At 39.0% G+C, this 16,704-nt stretch overlaps 1 protein-coding gene across 8 annotated transcripts in view; it reads right to left on the minus strand.

The window, feature by feature from the left end:
- Positions 1 to 602: 602 nt before the first annotated feature.
- The window catches only part of tnr (tenascin R (restrictin, janusin)), a 188,452-nt gene continuing 172,350 nt past the window's right edge, over positions 603 to 16,704 (minus strand). For all 8 annotated transcript variants that reach the window (XM_079652471.1, XM_079652465.1, XM_079652470.1 and 5 more), the window contains 6 exons: positions 15,415 to 15,547; positions 13,884 to 14,035; positions 13,572 to 13,668; positions 8,804 to 8,965; positions 8,026 to 8,189; positions 603 to 4,187 (listed from right to left, as the gene is read on the minus strand). In XM_079652471.1, coding sequence (XP_079508597.1) covers positions 4,065 to 4,187; positions 8,026 to 8,189; positions 8,804 to 8,965; positions 13,572 to 13,668; positions 13,884 to 14,035; positions 15,415 to 15,547 — 831 coding nt within the window. In that variant the 3' untranslated portion in view covers positions 603 to 4,064. The remainder of the gene's footprint in view (positions 4,188 to 8,025; positions 8,190 to 8,803; positions 8,966 to 13,571; positions 13,669 to 13,883; positions 14,036 to 15,414; positions 15,548 to 16,704) is intronic.

Consider the following 16,704-nt stretch of genomic DNA (forward strand, 5'->3'; position numbering starts at 1 on the left):
TCTAACATACAACAGCCTGAAGTGAACACACACACATCTTACATACAACAACATGTAGTGAACACACACACATCTAACATACAACAGCCTGAAGTGAACACACACACATCTTACATACAACAGCACAAAGTGAACACACACACATCTTACAACAGCATGAAGTGAACACACACACACACATCTTACATACAACAGCATAGTGAACACACACACACATCTTACATACAACAACATGTAGTGAACACACACACATCTAACATACAACAGCCTGTAGTGAACACACACACATCTAACATACAACAACATGAAGTGAACACACACACATCTTACATACAACAGCATAGTGAACACACACACACACATCTTACATACAACAACATGTAGTGAACACACACACATCTAACATACAACAACATGTAGTGAACACACACACATCTAACATACAACAACATGAAGGGAACACATACACATCTTACATACAACAGCATGTCATCAACACACACACACCCTATATAAAACAGACTGAAGGGAACACACACACATCTAACATACAACAGCATGAAGTGAACCGACACACCAAAAAAGAAACAAATGACACTGTATCAGACTATTTGAATATTTTATTAATATGTAGAAAATGTATTAAAAAAGGAACTATATAGTACATGTTTAAGTCAAACTAGAGCTACATTTGACAGTAATCCAAGGTTATTCAACAACAAATCCTTAGTTTCAGCATATATAAGCTTCTGAACAGTCAACAACGCATTTTCAACATTTACATTTCATGGCAAGATTTCAAATTAATGCAGTTTGAGTTTCTGGCTCATATTGGAAACGTCAACAAACGTGGTGTTCTGATCATTTAATTGACCTTTTAAAGCAAACCCAAATATCACATTTTCTTTTTGATATCTTAAGAGGATCATTTGTCATTATTAGATTAAATCGTTTTTCACAATGTTGCATCAGTGACATAGACATTGGAAAATAAGTTAAATAAATAAGGGGAACATGTTTCCTGTTCTGTAGGAAGTTCAGTATAAAGAAATAGTAACAGTGTGATACTCAGTTTTATGTTTAAATAACGGAGAAGGTTATCTATTTTCAAACCATTTCCCTCCATTTAAAAAAAAATAATACTGTAGTTGGCTTGAAATGAGTAAAACAAATGACTTGGTCTTAATGTTAGACGGACTGTCATCATCATATCAAGAAAATATTCAAGCTCTTTAGTCTATGGAATTTCAAGCATGTTTTTGTTTTCATTACACAAGGGTTGCATTTGCTCAATTTTAATAGTTTTGTTTTCCTAAAAGCTTCATAAATGATTAACTTGAAATGAAAGACGGGACAGAAGCTTGTTTTAAGCAAGACAACGTGACTTATTTTTTCTCATTGATTGACAAACATGGTTCAATTGATTGAATGATTGGAAAAATTTGAAAACAAACAATATTATAGCATATCAGCATTCCTCTAAAATCTCCCACAATACTAATAACATTCAGTTCCTTTTTTGCAAAGCTTCGTGACCTTTTGTTCAAAAATGCACTGAGGCAAACTTCATCTAAGTAGTTAACGAAATAAGTACACGGAGAATTCCCTACGCTACTATAAATCACAGAAAGAGATGGAGTGCATGAGAGGCTCTGAAACAGTCACTTTGACACAGAGACATAAATCAGACTAGGAAAGGTCACATGTTGAAACAGTTTGTTAAAATTATATGTTAGGTTATGCTGGTTTTTATTTGACTCTTGAAGGGCAATTTTACTGTTTTTCACAACAGTTTAGAGGCCTGATAAATCTATATTATGTTATCAACATATCTTACTTTACAAACTATTTCAAGGGCGCCTTTTACCCAGTTCAGCAAAGAAACTACAGACACAAACATATTGCTATGACATTTGTTATTTACCATCAGGCTCTTGATTGCATCCAGTCAACATGCGTTGGTCTCCATCTGCCCTCGAACACAACAACGGTTAAAAATATAACGGTTAAAGGGGAAATGTTTCTGAATTAGTTTGCATCTAAAGAGGAACACATCAAAAGTCACATTATCTTCATCTCTATATCTACATGAGTATATTAGTAGTTTATAGAGGGGAGAGTCACCATTGTTTTCAAGTCTAATAAAGAAAAAGAAAAAACACAAATGAAAATGTACACAGTCGTATAATGTAAGCCAGATGTCCTGGTTTGCTCAAAACAAAAAAGAAATACAGAAACTGACAGGAGTACATAAGAATGAGATCTCCAGCTGGACATATTGAATATATGAGACAGAGTGTTGCTTGCAGGGATGGTAGATTCAATCGATTGAGTTTTAGAATAAAAACATGTATTTGTGGATAGTTTGAAGCCAGAGAGGAGATTTAGCCATTTATTTGATTTGACTTCAAACTCCTCAGAGATCATTTCCCCTCCAACAGAGGAGGCGGGAAACTAAAACAAGTTCTGTTTCCAAAAAACCGCAGTCAACTAAACTCACTGGCACCGAACGCTGTGTGCGACAGTGTGAACGCTGAATAAAAAACAAAATGCTCGGTGGGCATGCTGCAGATTACGCCTGCCCGCCCCACTAAAAGAAACATTCTCTGCCATGTTTGCTGATGTTATTGTTTCACCGGGGAGCTTCAATAGCGAGCTAGTTAAGAACGGCAGAGAAGAAAGAGTTGGCTCCTCTCCACCCTCTGTGCTGCCTCCTTTGTCGGGTTCATTTCAGTGCACAGTGGGGGAGAGGCCGGGCGAAAAACCTGCACTATGCCCACCCTGACTTTCTTTTGCATAGAATTTAGTGTTCACATTGCATAAACGCACCACGCCAGGGGACACGATTACCATAAAAGTCCCTGAAAAGTGAGAATCTATTAATGCAGGGAAATGCTGCTTCAGTGACTTTGGTGACAAAACTGACTGGCATCTTTCCAAGCTGCGGGTTGAAACTCTATTATGCAGATCTTTGGTTACACCTCTCTCCAAGCAATCACTGCGCATACAGAAGTGTGTGTGTGTGTGTGTGGGGGGGGGGCACAGATATTAAGCGTTTGTTGTTTGAAAATAAATTCCAGGAAATAATATTTGAAAAGCCCACGGACGACTGAAGAAATCATTTAGCTGAACGAACAAGAATAGATTTGCTGTGATCCCACTCGTAGTGTCTCAGTGTGGCTACCAAAAATAATAAAGAGTTTCTTTCTGCTTTAATAATGAACACAAATGATACTGTGGTAACAGTAACACAGAGGAATATGATAAGTAAAACAGGTGGTAATGAAGCTGTTGCTGGTGCACGGCTTTGTGAACGAGGAGTATGGAGGTTTTGTTTTTTAAAGTTAATTTCATCTCTTATGTCCTTTATTTGTAATTACATTAACTTAATATAGGCTCTAATACCAAGGCATCAAATCATACTAAATAGATGGATTTTGCCACAATATTAGTTATAAAAATATATTTATCTTACAGTTAAGGGTTTTAAGGGCATGTACATTATGTTTTTTTTGTTAAAAGTGTTATTATTTCGGTTAAAATAACGTTAGCTCTTGCAGTCTTGAGGGCATTTCTGAGCACATTTCTATCCCAGGGAAAGGCAAATCACAGCATTAAAATGAAACAAAAAAGCTTCTTGGTTTGCCTTTCCATTTTTTTTTACAGCAAATTCGAACCATTGTCATTCAAAGTATTTAATAAATTACATACAGCGTCTTCTTTCATCTGAGTAGAAGTACAGCAGGGAGCGACGGCTAAAGAGAGATAAACGGAGCTCGGTCATTGTTTCGTTATCTGCTATGTCGTGTTCTCATCGATGGTTAGAAACAGTTTCTGCATGTTGGTTATATATTATTAATAATGGGTTTTTATAATTTTACAACAGAAGATGAATCAAATATTAGTATCTTTTTGTCATAACCCTTTCTTTTTCTTTGCAGCCTCACTAAAAGGCGTTACAATGCTCATCAGTGAGACACACAGATAGCAGAAACTCATCAGTGAACAGCCTCCGACCTGCGTTTATCTGTGACTCTGGGCCGGGTGGGGTGGGGGGGCTTTGTTTACAATCCAGGAGCGGACCGCCTCCTCTTGCTGCTGATGCTGCGGAAGTTGAACGGCCTCATCTTCATCTCCACGGCAGGAATAGAGAACTCATGGCCTTTCCAGTGGTACCAGTTAATGCCCTGTAAGAGTGACAAGAGGGGTTTCAGAAGCAGAGTCAATCAACAGGGTGTTTAAAGGTCCCCTGTTATACTCTTTTTCATCAGTATATTATAGGTCTCAGTTATATACAACACATGTCCCTGAAGTGTTCGAAATACCAAACAGACCATTGTAGCATCCCATAATTCCCTCTGTTTCAGCCCTGTTTCAAAAGTGCTGATTCTCTGTCTGTTACTTTAGATGAAAAGAAGGAGCCCCTCCCCACGCCCCTCTGAGAGATATTTGGTTAGAAAGAACACAGTGGTGCTCTAGGAGGGTATTCAGGTGATAAGGTGGGGGGGGGGGGGGGGGGGGGGTTACCTTTGTTGGTTATAGGCTAATGGTTACACAAGCCAAAAAATCGTTATGACATCATAAAATGGCCAAAATCTGATCAGTTCATTTTCAGACAGGTTTTTATATAAATGGATCAGGACAAAAAGTGAGCGAATCTTTTCTCCTGAAACTTTCAGAAACTCTTTAAACAGAGGGAACACATGTTTTTGTATGAAAGAAAAGAAAAAGTGGATTTTGCATAATAGGTGACATTTATGGTGAGGGGAAATGACAGAAAATGTTCAATAAAAAGGAAGGAGGAAATGTAACATACTCAGAAAAGTGTGTGAAAGAAAGCACACATCCTTACTTAAGAGCTAGCACTAGCATGAATTCAGTGTAATTATAGTCTCACTCCATCCCCGCTAATCCACCACCTCCAAACCTTCCAATTTGCAGCTCTACACTGAGAGGCACTTTGTCCTTGCGTGTCTTTATGCCTGCCCATCTCTGCTCCTACCTGCTCTCATTTCATGTCATCACACAACAAAGACGGTGGGCCAGAGCGCCGAGGGACAAGCAGTGGTGCTCCGGGGCTTTGTTGTTCAGCCTAACCACAGCTTCACACAACACCTCGCTCTCTTTGTCCAGCCATTACATCACCAAGCTGAGAGGGAGCCACATCACACATTCGTCAAAAAGAAACAGACAAGCACTCAACTCTCACTGCCACATCACACAGAGGGAGCCTCAGTGTGATCACACGTGTGCATGTTGTTTGTTTCCCTCGCATGGTTCTAGTTCAGTCAGACAACTCACGTGTTCTTAATATGTTTATTATAGCAGCATATAGTTTGAGTTTGGCGTCTAGGCTCGGGCCTCATCACTCCACAGATTTACAAAGAACATTGAGTGATGATTAGATAACTATCCCCCAAGCCTACAGGTGGAAGCTGGGGTGGTGGTGGATCAGGCAAGCAGCAGCAACATGAAACACAGCAGCAGGAACATGAACGTAGCAGTAGCAAGTGAACACAGCAGTGGCAGCAGCAGCATGGCGAGGCAGAGGCAGGAAGACCTGGCAGCTTAAATAGAGCGCCATGTTTAGGAGAATGTGTTTGGTTGGTTGTTAGAGGGACGAGGTGCGTCACGTGTTAATGTATCATTGGTGCTCGAGTTGATTGCCTGAACTAGCTCGCAGGCTTCGGCCCATAATTGGAATACTGTATGCTGCCCTTTTTAAACATGTCTTCAAGTCTATAGCATTCATGGGGTCACCTGATCATTTTGAAACTATTTTATTTGTATTTAAATATTCTAATACATTTCCTTACAAAACTAATTTGAATTTAGTTTGTGACACTAAATGAACCTATTTTTTAGTTGATTAAACTTTTGACGAGTTGTAAACCTGCAACATGTCCCTTAATGAAATGTTCTGGGTTTTTTATTTGAACTATTTCCTCTTGAGGACCATCATGTAATATCTCCCTACTACTCTGACTACTTCATGCCTGAGCTGGCACTATTTTTATTGTTGTTAAAAAAAAAAATGTATGTCTTGTAATTGCTTTATTGAGGAACCTGTGACCCACATTTTTCATCATAACATACTACAGCGTAGTTGTGTATAAGATGTGACAATAAACAATAAATTCGGTTCCAAGCTACTACATTTAAATTTAAATAATGCCATTAATTTTCCATAATTATACAAGTTTAATAACATATTTTAAATTGTGTGATTTTATTTCAGTTTTCTATTGACAAATATTTCTGACAATATATCCCATTTTCTACTCCTTAAACATATTTTTAAATTTGAATGTCTGAAAGCATTAACCTCCAACAGCTGACTCAAAAACAATACACTGTATGTTCTCACTGGTATGAGAGTTTGGATAAGAGCCAAACAGATGAAACAGGATCTTCTGCTCAATCAAAATGAGTGTCCCTGAGTTTAATCAAAATTGCTGTGACAGCGTTAGCCTTTTTTTTTTGACCATTGATTACAGCTCCTCATTCAGGCCAATCAGTGTAACGGAGTATCGAGATGCATGTCTACAGCAAATCTCATGTAATTACATTTATTATTAGCCCTTTAAATGTAATGATGTTATCCTTTCAATCACACTGCCGTAAATGTCTATGTGAATTTTTTTTTTTTCACAATACATGTGCGTAATGTGCTCAGTTTTAGTGACACCATCTGGTTGTTATGCTGTCAAACCTTGAATGTGCCGGTTCATATCATTAAAAAAGTGTCTCTGAATATGTGGACTGCAGCCTCTGTTGACGCGTTTAAAAAGCATCTGAAGACACACTTATGTAAATGTAATAATTTGTAGTCTAGTAGAGTGCTTTTCCAAAAAACTTCAATAGAACATTTGTGGAGCTCGAAGGAATGTGGAAACACATTTAAAACATTTAACAGGAATGTTTATTTCCAGAAACTGTATCCAGTTCAACCTGCTTTGAATAATCCTCAGAAATTGAAGTCAGCATTTTTCTAAACTACTTTCGAAATGGTGAACTTCCTCAATTTCTCTAATTTCGTACCGTTTTTTAAACTAAAATAAACCCAGGCCTCAGATGCGCTGTGTGGTTATTAAAGGATAGCGCATGTATTCATGAATATGAAAGCTCAAAACTAAAATAACGATGATAGGTGGGTTAGGGTTAGAACCTGGACCACAAGTTTGGGTAATAAAGCTCCCCCACCTCCAGGCCCTTATCATGTCACATTAATTTGCTTCGGTGCTGCATATTCCCAAACAGAATTTCAATTTAATTAGCATAAATGAGTTTACACCAAGCTACACCTGGAGTTCTGGGGCAGCTGTCTACTTCGCCATGCTGTTAATCAATCCTCGTCTTGTATCCACCCTCGACACAGTCCAACCAATTGGGAGGGGTCTTTTTGTAAATTGGATCAACAAACCTTTTTTTCTCCACAAAATCAGTTTTTGACTTTAAGGTCCCCTATTATACTGTTTTTCATCAATATATTATAGGTCTCAGTTACATACAAAACATGTCTCTGAAGTCTGGCTCGAAATACCAAACAGATCATGCATTGCAGCATCCCATAAACCCCTCTGTTTCAGCCCTGTTTCAAAAGTGCTGATTCTCTGTCTGTTACTTTAGGTGAAAATAAGGAGCCCCTCCCCACGCCCCTCTGACAGATGTTTGGTTAAAAAGAACACAATGGTGCTCTAGGAGGAGATTCAGTGATAAGGTGTGTGTGTGTGTGTGTGGGGGGGGGGAGGTCACCTTGGTTGGTTTTTGACTAATGGTTACAGAAACCAAAAAAACATTATGACATCACAAAGTGGCCAAAATCGGATCTGCTCATTTTCAGACAGGTTTTTATATAAATGGATCAGGACAAAAAGAGAACAAATCTTTTTTTCCCGAAACTCTGAGAATCTCTTTACACACAGGGGACACATGTTTATGTATAAAAGACATGAAAAAGTGTATTTTGCATAATAGATGAACTTTTATCTCTATTATTTATCACGTCTTTACGGGATGACTGACCTGACTGTGTCTGGACTCGCCGTATTTGCCGTTGAGGTTGGCCCGGTGGCAGTTCTTGTACCACCAGGCTCCTTTGTAAGACAAGGCACAGTTAGTGACGGCGATGTCGTTGTCTCTGTCTTTTGTAGAGAAGGGCCGGCCCTGGTGATAGCTCAGAGAGTCACCTGGGATCAGAGGAAAGAGAGAGAAAGAGTGAGACCGTTAAACCTCTGTATATGCTGCATTTGCATATGGCTGCGGTGAATAACGGTGTGATGAGGAGACATAAACGACCAGGCAGGCAGGAGGGGAACGGGAGAGACATGAGAGGAAATAAATCCTGCTACAGGCACTCTCAATGTACTAAGGCAGAGAGAAATATAATTATAAACATGAGAGGGTGACGGGTGATTCTGGCATATGGTCATGTTGACAGACTGAGAGACGCATGGAGAGCGAGGACTTCAGTGGAAATGTGGAGGAGTGCTGAGGCAGGTATCAGACATAAGGGAGAAGAAAAACGATGGAGGGGAAAGGAGTGAGAAGAGAAAATGGCAGATGGCAGAGTAGGGATGGAAGAGTATTTTCCCTTAAAGGTTGGAAACAGCACACATTTTAATATATATATAATTATAGTAGAGTTATTTGACATAAACAGCTCGATATCACATAGAGCTTTGATGTTGATGTCATTACAGGTCATTTCTAAGGTTGATCATCACAGTGCAGAATTATGATGTACGCTAACTTAAACACATTAATTACAATCGTTTTTACAATGATGTATTCCACCACGTACCAGCGGTGCCGTTGTACTCTCCTATTCTGAGCTTGTAGAGGTTTCTCGCGTCTCCAAGGGAGAATTTGTCATAGTTGGCGTAGACTGACTCCTGTCCGTCCTTCATGTCAATTCTCAGCTCATAGCGGCCCTGGCCAGCAATCTTCTGGATGTTGTCTAGACCTGTGGAGAAACAAAACACACTTTATTGAAAGTTATCACCCTCACACGGAAATGGAAGTCATTACGTTCATATAGTGATTGAAAAAAATCCACAGGGAACCCTAAAAGAGCGAGCCTCCTATTTAACTTTATTTTGAAACGACACACATGACTCAATTGGCCCAACAATTGTATAGTGAAAACACAAATTACAATCTTTACAGCATTTGTCCCTGTCCAACAATAGATCCTTAGGAGAAACACTAAACACAAACAAATAACTGTCAACGCTGACATGCATCTATACTACATGTAAATAAGAATAGTACAATTACAATATGGATTGACAAAATGACAGTATTTGTAATTGATTGATTTGCGTTATTACTGTGTCATACATAAATAATATGCCCAGCCGATACAAGCTAACAAGACACAGCTATTTATTAAACATTCTTTAAGGCATAAATCTAAAATAAAAATACACAAATAACTTAAACTGACATCCTGCAAAGGTAGCCAACCCTTCAAGCATTGGAATAAACCTTTTTATTCTGGGTACCAAAACATTTCTGGAGTTTGAACAAAGATTTATTTGATATGAATATTCTAAATACATCATAATAAAGTGAACACAGAGGAAAATGTGAAATATCCCTTCTTATATTTCAAATGTTTAAGACAACCTGTTATTCATATGAATATTGATCAGAGAGGTTGTTAAACCATTTCACAAATAATGTAATATAGATTTCTGTGATGTACTGAATGTACCATGTACGTTCACTAAATCAGACGGTTGGTTCCCACTTAAAGCTTTTAGTCCTGATAAGAACTCTGGCCGGTGTCTTTGTCAGCTGTTTTTACTGAAGAGTAAGATTGACATTTTCCGAGAGCCGTGGACACTGCCACCACCGGCCCCCCTTCAAATGCCACATGCAGCACAATCGTGAGATTTGCAGCTTTGCTCTCTATCTCCAAGGTAGCAGACATGAGGCTCGTTTTAACCCTGACGGGCGATAAGACCCCACACCGACCTGAGAGATTGGTACTGCCTCCACCATCAGATTACAACAAGCACCCATTTGGAAAGAGTCTATTTCCCTGATTAACCTCCAGCAGAGGCATCACACACTTCTTCTTTTTCCACCCTGGGAAAATTTGAAGAAAATCCTCAATTGCTGATAAGGAGTAGGAAGTGGAAATGCAAGAGAGGAGGGAAACTAAGTCAGCTGTAATACATCAATGGAAAGCACATTTAATATGTAACAAACCAGAGGCATTTAAGGTGAAAGCAATAGTTACAATAAAATTGCGTTTAATTCTCAGTCATCTCTAATTTCCATTAAATTATATCACTGTAATATCAGCAATTAATATAGCAGTCATCATTTTTTTTTACAGTTTTATCCTCCAACAGTTTTATGGGATCAGACTGCTCTATTTCAAACTGCAGCGATTAAAAAATACATTTTGACACACTATTGCACTCTTGCCTTATTATACTACCAATATTACCGTCTGGTCACATTTTATTACCAGCCTTTCTCTCTCACTTACACAGGAGCGACGGGGGGGGGGGGGGGATTTAAAAAAGAAAGAGTATGGGATCACATACTGCAGCTTCCCCGGTTTCTCTCTGTTTAAACATCATCAAGCTGACTTTGTGTTCAGCGCTAAAACCGTCCGAGGTCAGTGAGTAGGGAGAATAGATCGCCCTAAAGCAGCAATAAAAACGTCAGTTTGTTAAAGTGCATCAGATAATAATGAAAGCTTAATTTTCATATTCTTTACTGCTGACCAGTTAAGCGCCTCTTCTTTTCAGTCTGAGTGGATTTAATATCCATGTTTATGGTTCCATACTGTCTGATATATTACTGTTCTGTGTGTGAGGGTGGTGATTAACTAAATGTTCACAATAATAGCTCTCCACGGGCTATGGCAGCGACCAACTTTGTAGAAAGAAGAGTGAAGGACACATAGTTACACAGTGCAGTGACCCTCTGTGATAACACCATTTACTTTCTATAGGGAACGTTAGTGGACCCTTCTTGAACTGTCACTGCTAAAAATGCATTGCAAATTCTAGTCCCGATAGGAGAAAAGTCTTCTTTTAACCATTCAAATATACCTTGTATGAACAATTTAGAATATTCATTGTCAATCCTTAAACAGGGCCACTGTTAAATGCTATTAGTAACACTTTCCAGTTCTCTGTATGTGTTTTTGTTCTTTTTTTTACTTTTATGTATGCTCGTACGTGTCAACTTACCAGGTAATAAACCTGATTCTGATTTGGATTATTTTCCTCCTTTTTGAAACAATCTTGTAGTTCCCTGCTAACAGATCTCTAGCTTAACAAACTCCCAGGTCAGTTTCATACGACAGGCTGGGGCTCAATGTGTGCCTTACTCTGAGGCTGCTGTGATCCCTGCTGGCTTGTTATCTGTAATCACGAGGAGAAGCTTTCACAGAGCGGCTCTTGATGCTCCACACCCTGAGGTAACATTAAGATGCTTTTATGCACTGAGAGAACAGAGTACAGTGCAAGTGAAAGAAGAAGAAGGACGCGGGAAGTGCAACCTAGGAGGCACTTATGAAAAGTAAAGAGGGACCTTAGAGATTGAAGGAGCTGCCCTTGACTAGCATACCTCCAGAAGTGGTGAGAGGGCAGATTATTGCTGATTCAGCTAAAGTGGAAATGGGCCAGAAGTAATATTTGGAGGCACTGAACCACATTTGCTATGGATTTTATTGTAAGGACAAAGGCAATATAAATCTACAAGATGTGAAATCGGTGCCATGATGCTGCAACATGAGACTTCTGAACACTGCCGTCACTTTATGGCTCACTATCTTTGCTTCATACTGCGCAGTGTGCACTTGGGAGGGATTCCTATTCGGCGCACAAACATGTTTATAGAATATTTTTTCATCCTGCTTCCTGAGCTTCAGTGAATAATGCCCTCCATATTCCTCATTGAAATACAGAAACAAATAATTAATTTATACCAGCAGACAGCAATCCGTCCTCTGTTGTGATATAAAAGTTACCTTTGAACACCGTGCCTGTGGTCCAGACCAGCCGGCATTATTATTCAATTCACCTCATAACAACGCAAACAGCTTTAAAAAATAATCAGTGAGACAAATAATCCTTTGCCTTTGAAGCAGATTGCATTATTTTGTCAGCTCCTGATTATGATGTGTTGGATCTGAAATCTCTTTCACCTATAACAGCGTGTTTCGTCACTAATGGACTACAGCGTGCCTCAAACTATCTTGTGTTATGATCCAATATGTGTCAGCTGCAGAGTAACAGCCTTCCCTCTGTGATAATGTGCTGATAATGCAATTTCCCCCCAGTGTTATTCCATTCCTCTAATCAAAAAGTTCAGAACAGATTCTTCTCAAGGTTCTGATTCACTTAATGAAATATTCATGTAATACTTTCCTTTAATCATCTGCACCAAAACAATAACACCAAATCTGGCCCATGAACAAACATGATTCATTTGCACATTTTCTAATGAATATAATTATTGTTTTCTAATGAAATCTTAAGGGGGAGGGGGAAATATATTCAGTAGTTCATCAAAACAGTGTTCTGTTGTTTTGTCTTTGAATCAAACAGACGCTAAAACCATTTCCAACTCACTTCAGGGAGAGACGAGCTTTCAGTGAATCCAGTAATGAGTCGGACAGATTTTGTGAAGTAAAGAACTGAAAGATGAGATGAGCAGGACGAGAAAAAAAGTCCAGCTGCAGGGTTCTCCGTCTTCAGATTATAATAATGATAATAATAATACATTGAATTTATATAGCGCTTTTAAAGTCTCAAAGTCGCTTTACAGGTTGGAGGGGGGGACCAGGAGTTTGTAGTTGATGCGGTGAGAGGGAAGAATCCAACAAAAATGGTTATACCGCCCAGACAAGGAATGGGAAACGTCAACTTACAATAGATTTATCAATGGAACCGATTGAAACCCTCTATTGATTAAATCCATTTCAGTCATGGAGACGGTGTGCAGATAAAGATGGTAATAAGGCTTTTACAAAACTGAACAAAACGTCTTAAAGGTGGGGTAGGTAAGTTTGAGAAACCGGCTCGAGATACACTTTTTGTTATATTCCATGGAATGCTCTTAACATCCCTATAGCAATAAATATCTGAAGTGCTTTGACAAAAAAATCATAAAAAATTTCATCTCTGGAAGCTGTAGTGCTGTAAAAAGCACGACCAATCATTTTAGCCGGCCAGGCTAAAATAACTGGATGGCCTACCTGCCTGTCAGCCTTCCATCTGTGAACACAAACTTATCTCGTGCCCTCATTGGTCATGTGCGCATTCGTGTGTGTTGGAGGAGGGGCTCTGTAAGGAAGAGGCAGATTCTTTCCGGCTGTGTATTTTCAAATTCTAGCGCACTCGAGCTGGTTTCTCCAAAATTACCTACCCCACCTTTAATATGTAGATACTTGAAACTTGAACTAGGCAGTAGCATACTTGACCTTATTACCTTAATTTCATAATACACCTGTGTTCCAGCATCATCATCATCATGGATAATCTTTGTATTTGAAAGTACTCCCTGGGACTCTCTCTAGATTAATTATCTGAGACTCTTACCAAGCCAGAATTCATCCTCCAGGTTTCCGAAGCCAACCCGATAGTCACTCCACTTCCTGGAAAAGTCTGTGAGTCCGTTTTGACGACGCTGGAAAACCTGAACACCAAAATATAACAATGTGACAAGATCAGAAAAATACAATTTACAAATAGCCATGATACTTAAATGTTCAGACAAGATAAGTCAGTACTGTGACTAAAAGGACCTTCAGTACTGTGTAGTCAATCAAAACCTCCTCTGTCTTTTTTACCTTTACCGTTTATTGCATTATAGTGAACCAAATGCTTTAGAAAGGCTTCAGAGCTACTTACAATCCAGCCTCCTTCGTCAGTGGTCATGTCACAGAACACCTGCACCCCCTGGCTGGGGTCTCTGTTGATGTAGATGGTGTAGACCCCGCTCAGAGTCTCTCCATTCAGCAGGTGTTGGGCACAATTCTGAGGCGTCGCAAATAGACGACTCCCTGGAGATAAGCAGAAGAGGAGCCATTATAATTTGCTTGTTTTTGTCCATCTTTTGTAGAGTTATCCGTAGACGGTACAGGAAAACGTTCTATTTTCTTTTAAAGCTGCAATCATTTGGATTTTTATATCAACAGAGTAAACATCTATTTGCTTAAAGATCAAAAGCCATGGATAATCATTTACCGCTTTGTTGCTGCCCTCAGCGCAACAACAAAGCCCTTCACTGAAAACACTGTTTTGTTTACAGCCCATAACTTTAGTTTTTAGCAGACAGTTGTTTTAGTGGACAAGCTCTGATAAACCAGCTGTACGCTATCTGCCTCAAATTATAGATGTAGCTGTTAAAGAGCCAATTACCCTCAGGAGAGAAGAGACAAATAAAAGTAGAGCAAATATTGATTCAACATTCATCAGGCCACCAGAAACACGGCTCTAAATAAAGGTTAATGTTGCTTCATTTCCGTTGGATGTGTGTACTATTAAGTTTCCTATATATAATTTACAAGGTAATACATTCTAATAGTGTGTTTACAGCTTATCCTGCGGCCTCTGTGTTAGTTACATTAATGCAAAAGGAATAGATGCACGGTACAAAAACATTAAAACAAATATAAACACAACATTTTAACCATGTTGCATTTTCAAAACAGTTGCTAGACTGTTTCGTAGTTTTGCTCCTTGAACAGATTGAATGTCAAAATCAGCTTTTGCGTCAGGAAATATGACAGCTACTGTACAGTTTTTAGTGTGTTGATTTAACTGGTCTGCTGGCATCTTATGACAAGTTCATTAAGCAGGGAAGAAGCATGACCATGTTCAAAATAAGCTTTCATTTGGAATAGCTTTTGAAGCTTTCGAAGTGTCCAAAAAACATCAATTAAAAGTTTAAGATTAGAGTAAAACTGAACCTGCAAAGCTTTCATTTAACTGCCAAGTTCACTGCTAAGTTGAAATGATAGATATTAATATTTACTTTTGGCATGCTCATAGAATTGTTCAAGTTATTAGGAGCTTCATAATGCTTCCTAACCCTTGTTTGAGTGACAGATCCAGAGTCTAATTATACACTGGGCAGAACATTGAAGATTAGAGCACTCTGTTCAGCTGTAGCATCGCAGACAGCCAAGCTGCAGGTGCAGCCTAATGGGAAGTCTCCATACACACAGGAAATGGAGATTATAATTGTGTCTGACGTTGGGGACACATTACTGTGCACCTTGGTTACGGTGACAGAAATGTGAAATGCTGTGCAAGATGGGGAAACAAATCGGGCCAAGAAAAGTCACCCTGTTAGAATCTCTTTCCAAGTTTAAAGCAAATAATACAAACACATGGTGTGTGTGTGTATATGTGAGGGGATTGTGTGTGTGTACTGTACCTGTAGTGAAGGTAGTGGACACTACAGCGCTGGTGTCAAGTCCTCTAGCAGCCTGGAGCTTCACTGTGAACTCTGTGGTCTCTGCCAGACCCTCCAGACGAATCCATGTGTCCTCTGAATCCAGTATCAGCTCCTAACACACACACACACACACACACACACACACACACACACACACACACACACACACACACACACACACACACACACACACACACACACACACACACACACACACACACACACACACACACACACACACACACACACACACACACACACACACACACACACACACACACACACACACACACACACACACACACACACACACACACACACACACACACACACAGTCAAATATATTAGATTGAGACATTGTATTATACAAAGCAATAATTCAATGTGATTTCTGTGTAAACCTCAGGGTAGAAAACTAATGGCACAAGAGTCCCAACCAGTCACAGATAAAACATTGAAATTTGCTTGTGAGTTTTCAAAAGACTTTTTTTGGCAACAAAGAGACCTTCAGGCTATTTTTGTTCAGGAAACACACGGCAGCTTGCTTTGTGTTCTAGTAGCACGATGTTATGTCAAACTGGTGACTCAAAAAGGTGAGGAGGAAATTAGATGGATTGTAATAAGGATATACTGTAAGTTAATTTAAATACTGTATAGGTGAATTGGTATAAGTTAGCTGTTAGCATATACATGTATGAAACATTTGGCAGTTCTTTTTATTGTAGATGATTTCTTTCTCACACAAATCTTTTGTTCTGTAAAATGGTGGTGTCTTGTACTTCCTTGTAAGATAGACTGGATGTTTGGCATGACAAATAAATAACTAAGTAGTAAGTCTTGGACATGAAGAAAGGAATTAAGCCATATACAATATAATAGGATCTTATTGGACAGCCAAGTTGAGACGCTACGAAGGAATCAGGAAATAAACATTTATATTTTTGTTAAAGAAGTCATAAAAGTACACAAGACAGTTACTTCCCTCTGTTAATGAACATGTTTCTTTCGTTGAGCTGTGACAGGTTTCTTAGATCAGACATAAATCGCTCAATGCTCGCACTACGCCTGTATTGGTATGCATGTATGTTACAGTTTGCCCTGGATACACATTAAATATGAAGAAGAAAGAATGAAATATTCAGCAAGTTTTGAAAAAGTAATCACACATTTCCATGCAATGTGTCTACGTGAATTATGCATGGCAGCAGCTGGTAAATGTTGTCTCTCCGTCTCAGAGGATCTAACATATTCCCTCCATGTTTCTAGGGT

Source organism: Notothenia rossii, assembly GCF_949606895.1.
Source record: "Notothenia rossii genome assembly, chromosome: 9".
Lineage (NCBI taxonomy): Eukaryota > Metazoa > Chordata > Actinopteri > Perciformes > Nototheniidae > Notothenia > Notothenia rossii.